The 14,355-nt window shown below is 43.3% G+C and overlaps 1 protein-coding gene across 1 annotated transcript in view; it reads left to right on the top strand.

The window, feature by feature from the left end:
• Nucleotides 1-230: 230 nt before the first annotated feature.
• The window catches only part of RASA3 (RAS p21 protein activator 3), a 130,453-nt gene continuing 116,328 nt past the window's right edge, over nucleotides 231-14,355 (top strand). The window contains exon 1 of the mRNA XM_071430715.1: nucleotides 231-505. Within this exon, the coding sequence (XP_071286816.1) occupies nucleotides 451-505 (55 nt within the window). The 5' untranslated portion in view covers nucleotides 231-450. The remainder of the gene's footprint in view (nucleotides 506-14,355) is intronic.

Genomic DNA, 14,355 nt, shown 5'->3' with positions numbered 1-14,355 from the left:
CGTGCCGTGCCGTGCCGTGCCGTGCCGTGCCGTGCCTTGCCGGGCCGGGCCGTGCCGTGCCCGTACCGTGCCTCCGTGCTGCGGGGGGCGGCCGCGCTCCAGCTGTTGCCGCGCTCCGCGCTCCCCCGCGCGCTCCCCCCGCCCGCCGGGCAGCGGGCCAATGAGCGCCGCAGCCGCCGCCCCGCCGGCCAATGAGGGGGCGGCGGCGGGGCGGGCGCTGCCAGCCCGCGGGGGGGGGGAGGCGGGCGCTGCGCTCCGCTGGGCTGCGCGGCCGCTCCGTCCCTCGCTCGCTCCAGCCCTGTCGCGGTGCGTCCCGAGCCGTCCGGCCGTCCTCCCTCCTTCCCGTCTGCTGGAGCATCTCGCCTGCCTCCTCCTGCCCGCTCCCCGCGCCTCCGCGGCGGCGGGGCTCCAGCACTGCTGAGCGTCAGGCGCAGCGGCGGCGGCAGCACCATGGCGGTGGAGGAAGAGGGGCTGCGGGTCTTCCAGAGCGTCAGGATTAAAATTGGTGAGCGCGCGGGGCAGCGGGCAGGGAGCCCCCGCTGGAGCGGAGGGCGGCGAGGCGCCGAGCGCCCCTTCGCTCTGCCCTGGCTCTGCGTCCCGCCGCGGGAGCGCTGGGGGCGGCGGGGCGGGCGGTGCCCGCGGCCCGGGGGGGCTCCGCGGGGCTGTGCGGGGCGGGCGGCCGGTGCCTGGGAGGCGGCCGGTGCCGCGGGGACGGGCGGGCAGCGCCGTGCGTCCGGCAGGCGAGCGGCCCCGGCGGCTGTCCGGGCGGTGCAGGGTATTCGGCGGATTTCGCTGTTTTTGGGGTTTTTTGGGTTTTTCTTTGCTTGTTTTTTTTAGGGTGTTTTTTTTTCATTTTCTTTTTTTTTTTTATTTCTTTTTCATTTTTGTTGCTAAGCTGCGCTGTAGAAGTTTGAAGGCGGCCCCCGGGTCTCAGCACTGTGTGTCACTGGCAGGGCTGATGTGCAGCCGGCCCAAAAGCGGCTGTGTGCAGGAGCCGCTGTGTCAGACCCTGCCCTCGGCGAGGGGGACAGGCAGGGGCTGCTGTCGCTCCCTCACGGCTTCCTCCGACTCGCGCTTTTGGAGATTCGCTCTTCTTCTTGTGTTGAGCGAGTTCCAAACCACATTATTAGAAAGTAAGCGACAGATGTCAGCGAGCGGATTAAACTCTCCCTGGTCGAGTTCTGAGTGTGCCGGCTGGGAGGGAAATCCCTCGTTTCCGTAAGACAATCGGTCCCACATGCCGAGCGAGCGGTTCTCCTCCCCGGGATGGGGCACGGGGGCTGCGAGCTCCCGGGGAAGTGGCGGAGTTCAGCGCCGGGCTCACAGCGGTGGGTACCGAGGGCGTGTGGCTTCCTAATAAAGCTCTTGAAAAAATATCCCTTTGCGTTTCCCTGCTTTCGGAAGCAAATTTGCAGCCTCCAATTGGCGTGTTGGATGAAACCGAAACGTGAGATTACGTAGAAAATCTCATTATTGTACAGTGGCGTTAGCATTTCAAAGAGATAATTGTTGGATCGTTTCCTCGTTAATTGTCAACAGGTAGTTTAGTGACAGCAGTTTTTAAGAATTAAAATTTTGTCATATAAACTAAAAATTACGTGTTCGTTTTATGTTCTCGTATACATCCAGAAAAGAGATTCAGTAAGCCTACAGAGTATGGACGGAGACTTGCTCTCTGTCTCTTTTCAAAGAGGGGAGGGGAATTTAAAAAAGGTCTTTTCAGAAGGGAGAAATCCGGACACCATGCGAGTGATGATATTGCAAGTTGTTTCCATCTGTGATTTTTTAGTAAAAGGGCGAAGAACGCATCCCGCGTATAGGATGATGACTTGTGGCTAAGCTGTTTGTGTTTGATTAGTTGGGGTTTTCTTGAGAAGAAAACAGTGATGATCTTATACCTGAATGATTGAAGTCACGAGAGTGTGGGAATTTCTTTGCACTGTTGAGGAGATCGAATACAATAACAGCTGCAGAAGTCTTGAGATGAATCTCATTATGCCGCGGACTAAAGTTAATCCTGCTGCTGACTTCAGCTGTCGGAGCGGAGCACTTGATTACTGTAGAACCGCAGCAAGGATCCCCGCTGTTTTTTAGGCTGGATGGCGAGAGGAAAAGCCGCGAGCATCCCGGCGCTTGGCTTGTGCCGCCGGAGCGGAAGGTGATTCCCGGAGCACGGGGAGGACAATGCCCGGCGCTGCGCCGCCGTTCCGCCGCTGCCCGCCAGGGGGCGGAGCCGAGCGCTCCCGGCAGCCCCGGCCCGGCAGCCCCGGCCCGGCAGCCCCGGCCCGGCAGCCCCGGCCCGGCAGCCCCGGCCCGGCAGCCCCGGCCCGGCAGCCCCGGCCCGGCAGCCCCGGCCCGGCAGCCCCGGCCCGGCAGCCCCGGCCCGGCAGCCCCGGCGCCGTCTGCCACTCGTGTTCGGAAGTCACACTCCTCTCTGTAGCTGACTGTCTCTTGGGAAATTTTCACAAAAATAGGAAGTGGCGGAATTGCTTTGATGGGTTGAGGAAGTATTCCTTATGAGATTGGCCTTGTAAAGCAATCCTAATCTTCTAGAATTTGTACATGGAGTTTGTAGGCTCCCTGCAGAAGGTCCTGTGAGTGGATCTGAAGGGAGGTGACAGACTCAAGGAGTTGTCAGGGTTGGAGGGGATTGCTGTATGTCATCTACTGCAAACCCCCTGCCAAGGCAAGGTCACCTGGCATGGGTTATACAGCAAAGTGCCTGGGTGGGTTTTGAGTGTCTCCAGAGAGGGAGACTCCACGACCTTTCTGGGCAACGTATTCCAGTGCTCTGCCACCCTCAGTGTAAAGAAGGTCTTCATGTTGAGGTGGAACTTAACTGTGTTTTTATTTTTGGCCGTTTCTCCTCATCCTGTTGCTGGGCACCACTGAAAAGATGGTGAACATTGGAGAGACACTGCTTTTTTCAGCTATTCCCAATAGTACATTTCTTTTAGCAGTTCCCATTTATGGGTGTCTTGTAGTTTTCTCCCTTTTCTAGTGACAGGGGGCTTTAATCTTTCAATGAATAGGTTAAGAGAAAACTTACTTGAGGGCAAAAAAGAATTGTCATTTTCCATGTTTTGCTTTGATTTATCATACTGAGGAGATGGTCAGTTCTGTTCTTTGGGAGCTTGTTTCATAGCCAAGCTCTGCCTGATCTCTGACTTTCAGATATTCTGTGCTTGATCTGATAAGACATTTCCTTCTCTGTAGCACCTCTGCTGGCAAATCATGAATGGGGACACTGATATACAGTAGAATATACTGGATGAAATGTAGGATTGATTCATTGAGGAATCAGTGCAAACAGAGTGGATACCCATGTTGACATTCCTCTTTTAATGAGGAGGCAGATGCAGTTGGGAGACTTTTGGCTGTGTAAAACATCTGTGGCCTGGAGATGTTTGAATGCCCTAATGTTGTGTACTGCTATGGCTGGCTTGTCCTGTATTTCCAAGAAGCTGCAGGTAAATGAAGGCATTTTCTTCTGCTTGTATAACTTGTTCTTTTGGGACTGATGGGTTGCATGGAATCAGCCATATTAAGCTAGGTGGGTTATTACATTCTGCATCTCTTAAGTGCTTCCATGTTCTGAGGAGTGTTGTTTCTAGTCAAGCTTGGATTTAGCTTGAGCCATCTGTCTCCTTTTTTGAAAGTGTTGAAACAGTTAAGCTTTGTAGGAAGCTGTGTGTTTGCCTCGCTCAGTTGAACTGATGATGGTGTGGCACCTCCTAAAGATGTCTCACCGAGATGCTGAACTCGGGGAGCAGCAATGTGAACTGTCAATGTGGGTAGCAGTGTTAAGAGGAGTTGTTACTGTGCTACCTCTTGTCCACTTTCTTTTGTGGTTAGTTGAATTGAAAGAAGTTAATGCCTGGCAACTTCTGCTCATGCTGCAAGGAAGTAATGTACAGTAGAAAGAAAAAAGTAATAGTTGTGTTAATGAATGTGCTGTTCAGATGTCTAGTTGAAATTGATATATTTTGGCTTCCCATAACTGAAACCATTGTGCTTATGTCTTTTTTTTCCTTAATTGAAAATTATTTTTACCGGAATCCCTTATACATAAACAAAACAATGTGTCATGTAAGACTAAACAAACACTTCCTATAAGATTGCCACTTTGAGGAAGTGTGCAGTGCTGATATTTCCATGAGTCAGTGTTTCAAAACCTGAAAGGAAACAACATAAGGCTCTCTGGCTGATGATTGGCTGGAAAAACTACAAAGAGTCCTTCTGCTTGACAACATGACTTTTGTTGTACCGTTAATATTTAATAAATATGCTGTACTTAATTGCTACTTTTTTTCTCCTTAAATGGCATCAACTATTAAACTTTCAGTTGAAAAAATAAAAGCTCATGTTTAGCGTTTCTGTTGTTGAAAGCTGTATGCTGACTAGCAGAGAACCTGCTGCCAGATTTTACTTTGTGAAATGGTTTATACTTGAAAAATCTAAAGAAACAGCTCATTTGTGAATTTTCACTTTAGCAAGCTTTTCATGTCCCTAAAATCTAGTACTGTTATACTTAGGGGCATTTGGCTCTGCTTTAAAATAGTATTTTTTCTAGCAGTAGTAGAGCTTGCTGTAGTTCTGTCTGATAGTTTGAAAGTAGTAATTGGGGCAGGAGGATGTTGCACACTGAGAGTTTACTGGGGCTGTAATATTATGAGAAGGACCCTTTGCTCATTGTACTTTTGAGCTGATAGATAATAACAATCCCCTGGTGCAACGTGAACGCTTGTTGCAATTTCAGACATTCATGAACTTCTAAATATTTCTTTTATCATCTTTTCAAAGGGCCATTTTGTGGTTACAGGGTGAGGCCTTAGTCTGAAATGTGGGAATTCCAGTGGCATAAGCTATCCTTAGCAGTAAGTGTGAGCAGAATCATGAAGCAGTGAAATATTTGTGATAAAAGTTGGCTCCTATCTGATGTAGGCTGGTGCTTCACACACAGCTTACCCTGTTCTAAACTCACTCCATTTTCTAGGAACTGTAAGACCTTGTTTATGTCCAGTTGACAAAATGAGTATGGTTGGTCTGTAGATATGCCATCTCTTTGCCTTTTATTCTTAGTGTGCCTTCTTTACCAATTAATGGAGAGCTGTGTAGTTTAAGACACTGTGAAAGCAATAAAACTTGTGAAACTGAGAGTGTTGGGTGAAGTCAGGCAGAGTACTTAGTTAAGTGCTAGTTTACTGGTGTTTAAGCAGGTCATTGGCCAAGAGAAGGTATTTACAGGCTTCCACCATTAAACTTGGTACAGAGTAAATGTTTGAGAGAGGTCTCTGCGTTTCCCAGGCTAAGAAGAAACTTCTCTTGTCCCTGACAAATTTAAGGTCTCCCTTAAGTCTATTAATACTAAGGTTGTTCAGGGAAATCCATTTTGTCTTGAGAAGATGTCCCTTTTAATGTTGTCTGCTGGGATTTAGTGCCTTAAGTGGTTACTTGTAGAAGTAATTACGACTAAATATGTTCATTGCATAATACTGTAAAAGGATTTATTCCCTTTTAAATGGGACACAAGGTTGTGGAATAAATATTTTTAGAATGTGAGAATTTTTCCCAGGTACTTCTCTCTCTCTCTCTCTCTCTCTTTCTCCTCTCTCTCTATATATATGTATTTATTAAAAAAATGGAAAATTATTTAGGAAGTGTGAAATGTTTCTTATAAAGATAACAATGTTTTTTTCCGGTGTTTCTAAGTTAGAGGACCAAGAGGAAAAGAAAGGAAGAAAAGCTATTTGCATCTCACCCTGAATATATTCAAGACTTCTCAAGATCTTTTCTTCACATTAAAAAGTTAACAAGTACAGCTTAAACTGATGTTGCATAGGTGAAATAAAGTGGCAACTTAACATTCTTATTGATTGACTGTAGCAATGCTCATTAAGGCTTGAGTCTCACAGGCCATGGAAGATGCAGAATAAATTATGCAGATTTGTCACTGCTGGTTCAGTATTTGACATTGCTAGATTTGGTGGTGGCTGTGTTCTAACCAGCTTGTGTTCGGTGTGCTGAATGGAAAAGGTCTGGGTCCAGTGCTGTTTCTAGAGGCAGAGTACCCTGGCTGTTTATGGACTGTCAAGAACAGCCGTGGCTGGAGCAAGACCATATTTTCTGCAAGTGAGAGGAAGAAACAGAGGTAGCAATGGAAAATGCTGCAGTGAATGCAGTTTTGAAGAAATAGATGATGCTTGTGTTTGGGGCTGCCAGCCTGATACCAAACTCCATAGCATTCCATCCATAGCCTTATTTTAAGTAGAGAAGGATTCATATATGAGTGGAAGCCCATGTGTTTTGGTTTTTAGAGTGTGTAGAGGTAAATTCACAGGAGTGAATCTGTTAAATAGACATGCTCAGGGCCTTTGATGTCAATAAGCAAACTTGTTAGGATTTTGGTGGTCTTCTGGAATTGGTACATTTGAAAGAACTGTTATTTAATCTGTCTCACGCAAAGTATTTTCTTGTCTCTTCATGGAAGTGATTGTCTGGTAGTAAGAGTACCAAATGCTCTTACATAAGGACATACAAGTGCTGGAAATCTTTCTCAGTTTTCCAGAAAATGCTTTTGAAAACTTCATTGCCTTGAATTACTCTTCAGACTGATTAATGGTTTTTTTGTATTTTTTTTCCACTATTTCACTATCATTGGTTAAAACCAGATCTTTAGTTCCGAAATTGCTGGGTTAGTTAGATGCCAATATTACCTTCTCCTGCTCTGTTTTTATGTGTCAGTTCTGCCTGATGCTGTTCTTTATGTATTGCATATTGCTTCCATTCTGTTTGATAGCTGCAGTCCAAAGCATGAAATCATGATATGGTCCCCCAGATTAGTCCCTTGGTGCTGTTGGGAAGGCAGATCTTGTCTTTCCCCTTCCCTGCTCATGTTGCTCCCAGCCATGAAGTGCTCTTTGCACACCTGCTGTGGACCGATGCTCCTCCGCTCTCAGAAAAGAAAATCCAGTTCAATTTGCAAAGCAGAACCAAAGAATGCAACTTAATTTTCTTTTCAGGTTTAGTTTTCTTCCATTTTAGTGAGCTGTGCACTCCAGTGTTTGTCAGAGGTGTTTCTGGACAGGTGTCCAAGAGCTTGACTGGGAGTGTGTGTGTGTGGGAAATCGGAGGGGACAGCAGGTGCATCCCTTGCTTTCATGTCTGGGTACTGGTGATGTTGTGACACTGCCTGACTCCTTCTGTGCTCTTCAGTTCACTCCCTTTCCTTACTGTAGGTTTTCTTGATGATTTGTTGGATGCCAGTACACCAGCTTGGTCAGCTGCTCTGGAGAATAAATGTTAAAACTCCAGAGAGAATGGCAAGAAGATTATCTGACAAATTGATGTATCTGTATCTCTGACCTTCTGCTTGAGAACTACTTGAATTTCACACTCAGTTCAGGAGCCTTAGCTGTTTATGTAAGTTCAGGCGTTCTAGTTGGTGTTAATTAATAGTCAGGCAGGCTGCCCCATTTCTCCATCACACACTTGTCTTTTAAAGCTGAGGCACCTCATGTTGATTATCATATTTATGCTTAACAGAGCTTTCTCCTTTTTCTGCATCAAAGCAAGATTTCTGCTTATGCACTTATGTTGTCAAGCACTGTTGTCATGTGAAGTCATTTGTTGCACTGATGCTCCCGTTTAAGGAAGACCTCATGTAAACACTGGACAATGTTTCCTACACCAAGATTAGAAAATACATTTGAAAAACCTCATCAAAAATACCTTTGATAGTATTAATTTGGTTAAAATTCCCTCTATCCTTTCTCACTCACTGATCTCCATTACAGGAGTGTAAATTAGGAATAATTCTGTTAAAGCCAGTAATTGCACTTCTGTGAGTCGAGTTAAGTCTTTCAATATCTCATGTAGCAATTTTTTTTCTTGAAGGAGGTCGGGGAGGGGAAAGGATGAGGTAAAATCCACTTTGGGTTGTTAAGGAGTACTTAACACTTCTCATGTTGTTACAATGCACTTTGCAAACGGATGTGTTTGGAGAATAAATCTTACAGCTAGCTCTTCTGAGAGCCAGAAGCCTAGAATAAAATCAGAGGCTTGTAGACTTGGCTGCATACTGTAAAAGATCTAAATATCAGACAGTTGCATTGCTCATATTGATCTGACCAACAAATGTTCAGCCAGATATGTCAAAGGAAAATGAATGTGTGTGTGCTGGTGGACCATTAATGCTTCTGAGGAGCAAGTCACCTAAGGCTTATATTAATAGTCAAAACACGCATTAGTAAATCTTAATGCTGTGCTTTTAAACTTTCTAGTACTCCAGATTTATGTATTTTGTGGTTACACCAAGGAAAAGCTCAATCTTGGAGTTAATGAAAGGTTATAATTTATTAAACAGAAAAGCTGATTGTGGACTCACCCATTCTAACCTTCTGATTTTACTGACATTTGCTAAACCTTATGAAATGTCTGTTCTTTAACATCTGATTCCTTCAGCGTGGCGGATTGGTGACTGAATTTAGGACCAAAATAAAAGCTTTGTTTTGGAGTAAAAACAAAGCAAATCTAACTTCCTTCCTCTCCCATCCTAACCTCTACCGGGGGAAAGGAAGTTCCCTGAAACTTCACATGTTGTTTTCCTCCTATAGAAGACTTTCTGGGTGAAAGTTTTGCAAAATGAGATGTGAAGCTTCAAAACTACGGAGAACTGCAATATTTTCCCCCTGTTTTCCTTTCTCAAATTTTAGTGGATCATTGCCCACTGTAAAACACTTCATATATTCAGTGGAAAGTTTGAGGTCTTTGAGGGCTGTTTGGGTTTTTTTTCCCCTTCTGCTTGAAAGAGAAAATATATAGTGTATCTGTATTTTTGAAGTCTCTTGAGGGAAGAACACAAATGTTGAAGACTTTTGAGGCTTCTGATTAATGTTTCTGCTGTTCAGTTTTCATTCCAGTCCTCTGAAGTATTATCATTTTTTTCTGCATTGCTGGAGACTTGTGCATTTGCAAGTTGTTACCTCTCAGGGAGCACTGGGGCAAAACGAAGGTCCCTTCATTAGCCCAGCAACTGAATCTTGCTGTTTGTCCCCTGTTGATGAGGTTTGTAGCTGTGACTGCATGGCCACTGGCTGAAATGGATTAGGGTGATGTGATGGTAAGAGGGTTTCACTTACTTCAGAATGACTGGTAGGTTTGAGCAGCTAGCATTTGATGCAAGTACTACCTACTGAAGTAAGGTAGGTTTGAGCAGCTAGCATTTGATGCAGTGTTTAATCTGCATAAATATGAATGTACTTTTACACACTGCTAGGAGGTGGATGCATGTTAGATGAAGTGCCTCAATTCTTCCATGTGCAATAAATGAATGAAAAGTTTCAAAACTGGGAAGAACAACTATTTCTGTGATGAGGGGAGGAGGGGAACACGGATCTGTGTTCCATAAGATGCATGCTTCAGGCTTAAGCTTTCTTTTCATATGTTACAGTGACTTTGGGAGGAAATAAATTTGTCTCTTTGTCTCTAAACTTGCTTATGAGGAGATTTCAAAATCCATTTAGAAGAAGTTTGCATTGAAAGGCCTGAGTTTGTGTTTCAAAAAAAGGAAGATGAAACATTGGAGATGTTGTTACACAGGGAGCAGAAGGGTGTTTGAACTTGTGAAGGAGTTTTATTTCCTGGATTTTTAATCTGGAGTGTGTTTTCTTTTTTTTTAATTTATAGATGTAGGAATAAAAATTTTAAGTGACTGATAACTCGTTTTATAGCAATTTTGCAAATTAAAATTCTATTCAGTTCCATGGAAGGCATGTAGTGTAAGTCAACCTTACTGTTTTTTAAATTTTCCTTGCTTTTGAGTTCCATTCAGCTTTAATATTCCAAGTATTGGAAAATGGATAACTTGAAATATTTACAGTTGTGCTGCTGTTATGACTGTTTATTCAGATTTCATATGTTTAAAAAAAGCAGCTCAAAAAACCAGATGAACTGGTGGCTGAGTTTTAAACTCCTTAAAAATAGGAGGGAAGGGAAGAAGTTTATTACTGTTTCCAATTCCTTCTAAAAATATTTCTGTTTACAAATTGTTTACAGCTACTTACTTCTGTTCAAGAACACTAGAAGAAAACAGTTAGTGGTAGCTTTTTACAAGGCTGGAGTTGATTCTTGCTTGTATTTCCCAGCTGGTGTCAGAGTACATCTGGAATCTATGAAATTCCTTTCTTTGTTCCTCATTTCCTGTTTCATTGAGTGCTACAGTGCAACATTCTGAAAGCTATTTCTCTTAGCATCTTCTAAGATGTGCATTTTAAACCAATTAGTGAGTTCTTAAAGGTAATTATATGTGCTTGTGTTTAATGGTGTAATTGAACAGTGAAATTGAACTGTATTTTGAAACTTCTCAGATGTTTTGTTGTCTTATTTCGGTGAAAAGTAGTTCCGTTGATTTATCTGGCTGTCGTTCAGCTTGTAGAATTGTAGGAAGGAGGGTGGTAGAAATAGAAGAAAAATCTGGTAGATAGTACAAAAGCTGCCTTTCTTAGTCTCTCTCTCCCTCCCTCTCTCCCTCCCCCTGCCCAGGAACAATCACCAGTTTGTAATGGAAAATTAGATCTATTTTGCAGGAGACACAGGGTGTGACATCCTACAGTTGCTTTTTGATTCTGGTTTGAAAGGCTGGTGACTGCTATAGAACACATGAACACAGCCTTGGAAAATTGAGCTCTGACACTGTGGCACAATGTGGGAGCTGTGTGTGCCTAAAACAAAACCAATCCATCCTCTCCAAAACAGCCATATTTTAAGTTAGATTTACTGGTTGGGGTTGCATTGTTGCAGATAATTCAAAGTCAGTAAAAAAGAGAGATGCAGTTTTCCAACAGAATTGCTCTTATTTTTTGCAAGTAGTTGTTCTGTTCTTCCTGAAGAAAATCGTGCTTTTATGAATACTTTATGTATCTGAGTGGCTGCCCTAAGTTTTATGGAACAAATGCAAGTTCTTCATAGTCCAGTGGTCCGCTCTTCTCTTGTTGCCATTTGCCCGCTGTGAGTGCTGTTTCTGGGATTGCAGCTTTCATTCTTTGTGCTGTTACTAGTCATGAAAACTCTAGTGGTACAATACATGTTGAAAAACTTCTTCACAAAACACCTGCTCTTAAGATGAGACTTGCATTGGAAGCATTGTTTTTTCTCTTTATAAATGCACTTGCTGATTTGTTTTCCCTTTTGATTTGATTTGTGGAATATCTCTGAAATGGCAGCATTTGCTCTCATGGAGAACTTAATATTGGGGAAATATTTATCTTCTTTTTAGCTGCTTTTAATACATTTTAGCAGATATAAGCAAGGAGTGCTAGCACTGAGACCTGTCACTCCTGTACAGATCTGATCAGTACAATTTCTTGTCTTCCTTTGATTTTTTTCAAATGTCCCTGACAGCAGATATATAAGTGATTACATGAAATAGGTTGTATATGGAGGTAGCTGCACGTTATGTTTTTTTCTACATATTGTAAGGAGCTGAGGGAAGAGCTAGTTGTTTCTCACAAGGTATGCAAAAATAGTGACAGAATTGTGAAACTCCAGCAGCTGTGTGTCTTTCAGCATATTATATGGGTACAGAACCATTTTTAAGGTTCTCACATCTTCTGCACTTATATAAAGGTAACTGTACTGCTCAGGATGTCTGAGAATTTGGTAAACCCAAAAGCCATTTTGCTCTGTAGGGGATTATTGTTGCTATTGGACTGTATTATGCCCTGTTTCAGGGATGAAGTAAAGGTCCTAGAAAACTTGCACCTGCTCTGCTCAAGTCAGAGGAGCTGTGCTCCTGTAAATTTTGTGCACTGCTGTAACTGTCAGTAAGGTCCTCGTCTTGATCTGTGCGAATTCGCTGTAGCCTAGACCAAGTCTGGTCCTAGAGGCTTCCTTCAGAGTACTTATCCTTGCAGCACTGGTTCATTAACCTATTAGTTCAGTTCCTCAAATGATAGGTTGCATTTTACCTCCAGGAACATAATGTTCAAGTTCTGAGTTTTGTGTAAAGTATTCCCTGGTACATAAGGGAAAGGACTCATCTGCTGTTTCTGCAAATGTTCTGTGGCCTGTTCCTCTTGATAAACTTGTAGTCATGTTTACAGCGTAGATATTTCATGTTTAAGACTTTGGCTGATGTTGCATAATATTCAAATTTCAAATTGTTAGGATACCTGAAGAACCACATTTGTGCTCTATTAGCATTTCTTGCCCTAAGTGTGAGGTAGGAGTTGACCAGCACTAGTCTTACTTCTGTAAATATTTGTCTACCCTGTGTTTGTAGATTGTTCCACATAATTAAGTTTGCTGCATGCTGAGGGCCAGCAGCTCTTGGATGGCTCTGCTTGACCACTGTGAACACCAGAGTTCCCACTAACAGGAGCTCCAGGTAGTTACTGCAGAATAGGCTTAGGTGCTTCAGAGATGGTGATGGCTTAGAAAGGAGGTTGTGGTCAATAGTCACAAATCCAGCCCTGTTTAAAGCTGGGGGAACTGTTGGTGTCCCCTCTCTCTCCTGCTGATGTGTAGAGCCAACCTCTGTGCTCTGTGGGGTGGTGCTTGCAATGGACTTCAGGAAATTGGTCTTGCGTGTTAGAGTTGAGAGGAACTAGATTTCAAGATAGTGTGACTCTCCCTATTCTCCCATGGCTTTTTTATTTTTTAGGCCTACTAAGCAAAATTGCCTGAGAGGGAGGAAAAAAGCTAATTTTTATTCAGACCAATACTCCTGCCTGTCTGTTTTTGAATGGTGATTCTGTGATTTTTGACAGGGGATAAAAAGTGCCTGGGGGGATTTGGAATGTTGCAATAGAGCAAAGTCATTTCAGTAAAAGTGAAACTCTTACAGGCTGATAATTAGTGTGTTTTGACACCTGATTCTGTGACAGTATTCCACAAAGTTGTGAGTTTGAAAGTGGAAAAAAAAAAGAGCTGAATTACTTTTAAAGCCAGCTTCAGTATTAAATATAACTAGTCTCTGTAACAGTCTAGTGGAAAATGTTGTTATTAAAGTTTCCTAATAACACCTGCAAATCATTGGTACACTGTTGCCCTGCTTCTGCTAATGGGAAATGGTAATCCATTCTTGGAAATAACTTGTACTGCATGCTCTTGAATATGGGCTTCACTTTCTTGTGCAGAGTGAATCTCTGGAATTTAAGGTGTATTTTTCGCCTGGTCTGATTGAATCTTATTCAGGTTTAGTTGTACTGTGTCCAACTTTTTTTTTTTAAATGTTTGGTGGCTGTTTGAGATATAACCAGAAGTACCTGGTGCTTGTGAGGTGGGGTCTCTACTCCAGCACTACCATGCACATTGCATTGGGAAACATAAAGGAGTGAATTCTGTGCTTAACAGACCATGCACAGTGGCAGAATGAAATGGGGTCAGGCATGAGTATCTTATCCAGGAAGGGCTTAGAACCAAATAAGAGCTTACATGTCTGTGAATTAGTGCCAGGCTGCAGATATGCCAAAACTCGTCTGGCCTTGCATGGGGTTAACTCAGTGCTACAGAGTGTGATCTGAAAAACCCACTAACTTGTGTGGTGGGAGAACACTGGCTGTGGGGCTAAGTCAGATTCTCTATTGCTCTCCTGAACTCCCCAATATGAGATATGGACAGGAGCTTCTACCTACTTCCCTCAGAGTATGGAGTAAGGACCTCGTAGCTGTGCCTTAAAGGCAGGAATTTGGTTCCCTTTGTCCTTCTGGAGGAGGCAGTAATTTATCAGTGCTTTTGTTGTATTGTAGGTATAACATTTGATGTTTTCAGTGTCGTGGTCTAATGCTAACATATTTTGCAGTGTATGTATCTTCTAGGGTATCAGCCTGCAGGAGATAGAATTGGGATATTTCTCTTGGGGTAGGTTGGGGTTTTGACAGAGGCAAGGCACAGTGCACTTTGATCTAGTGCAGGTGTCATGTGCATTTATTTGATATTTTTTCTTGCTGTTTTGCCATTGTTTTGGACATGGATGCATGCCTTTTTTTTTGTTTTGTTTTGTTTTTTTTTTTTCCCCTGACAAAGTGTTTGTAGCTTTTGTGACCTCTGTGGTGCACCTGAAACCAGCTGTGCTGGAGGGCTGAGCTTCACAGCTGTGGGGGAACAGGGTGTGGGAAGGATGAGCCATAGCTCAACCACTGTGTGCTGCTTTTTTTTTTTTTTTCCTTTGCATTGCTTTCTGTTTGTTGAATGATAGTTTTCTTTTGGGAACATGAGATTAGCACTAAATAGGCCAGCATAGGATGAAGATGACGACAATATAAAGCTTCTAAACATGATTTTGAGCCAGTGGGTTAGCTTTACTTTAATCAGGATTTTTAATTTTTTTTTCAACAACCATTCAAGTAAAATCTT

Source organism: Agelaius tricolor, unplaced genomic scaffold (assembly GCF_023055355.1).
Source record: "Agelaius tricolor isolate 1412-34295 unplaced genomic scaffold, bAgeTri1.0.p SCAF_7, whole genome shotgun sequence".
Lineage (NCBI taxonomy): Eukaryota > Metazoa > Chordata > Aves > Passeriformes > Icteridae > Agelaius > Agelaius tricolor.
The sequence above is the reverse complement of the archived record's forward strand: the minus strand, read 5'-3'. Positions and strand labels throughout refer to the sequence as shown.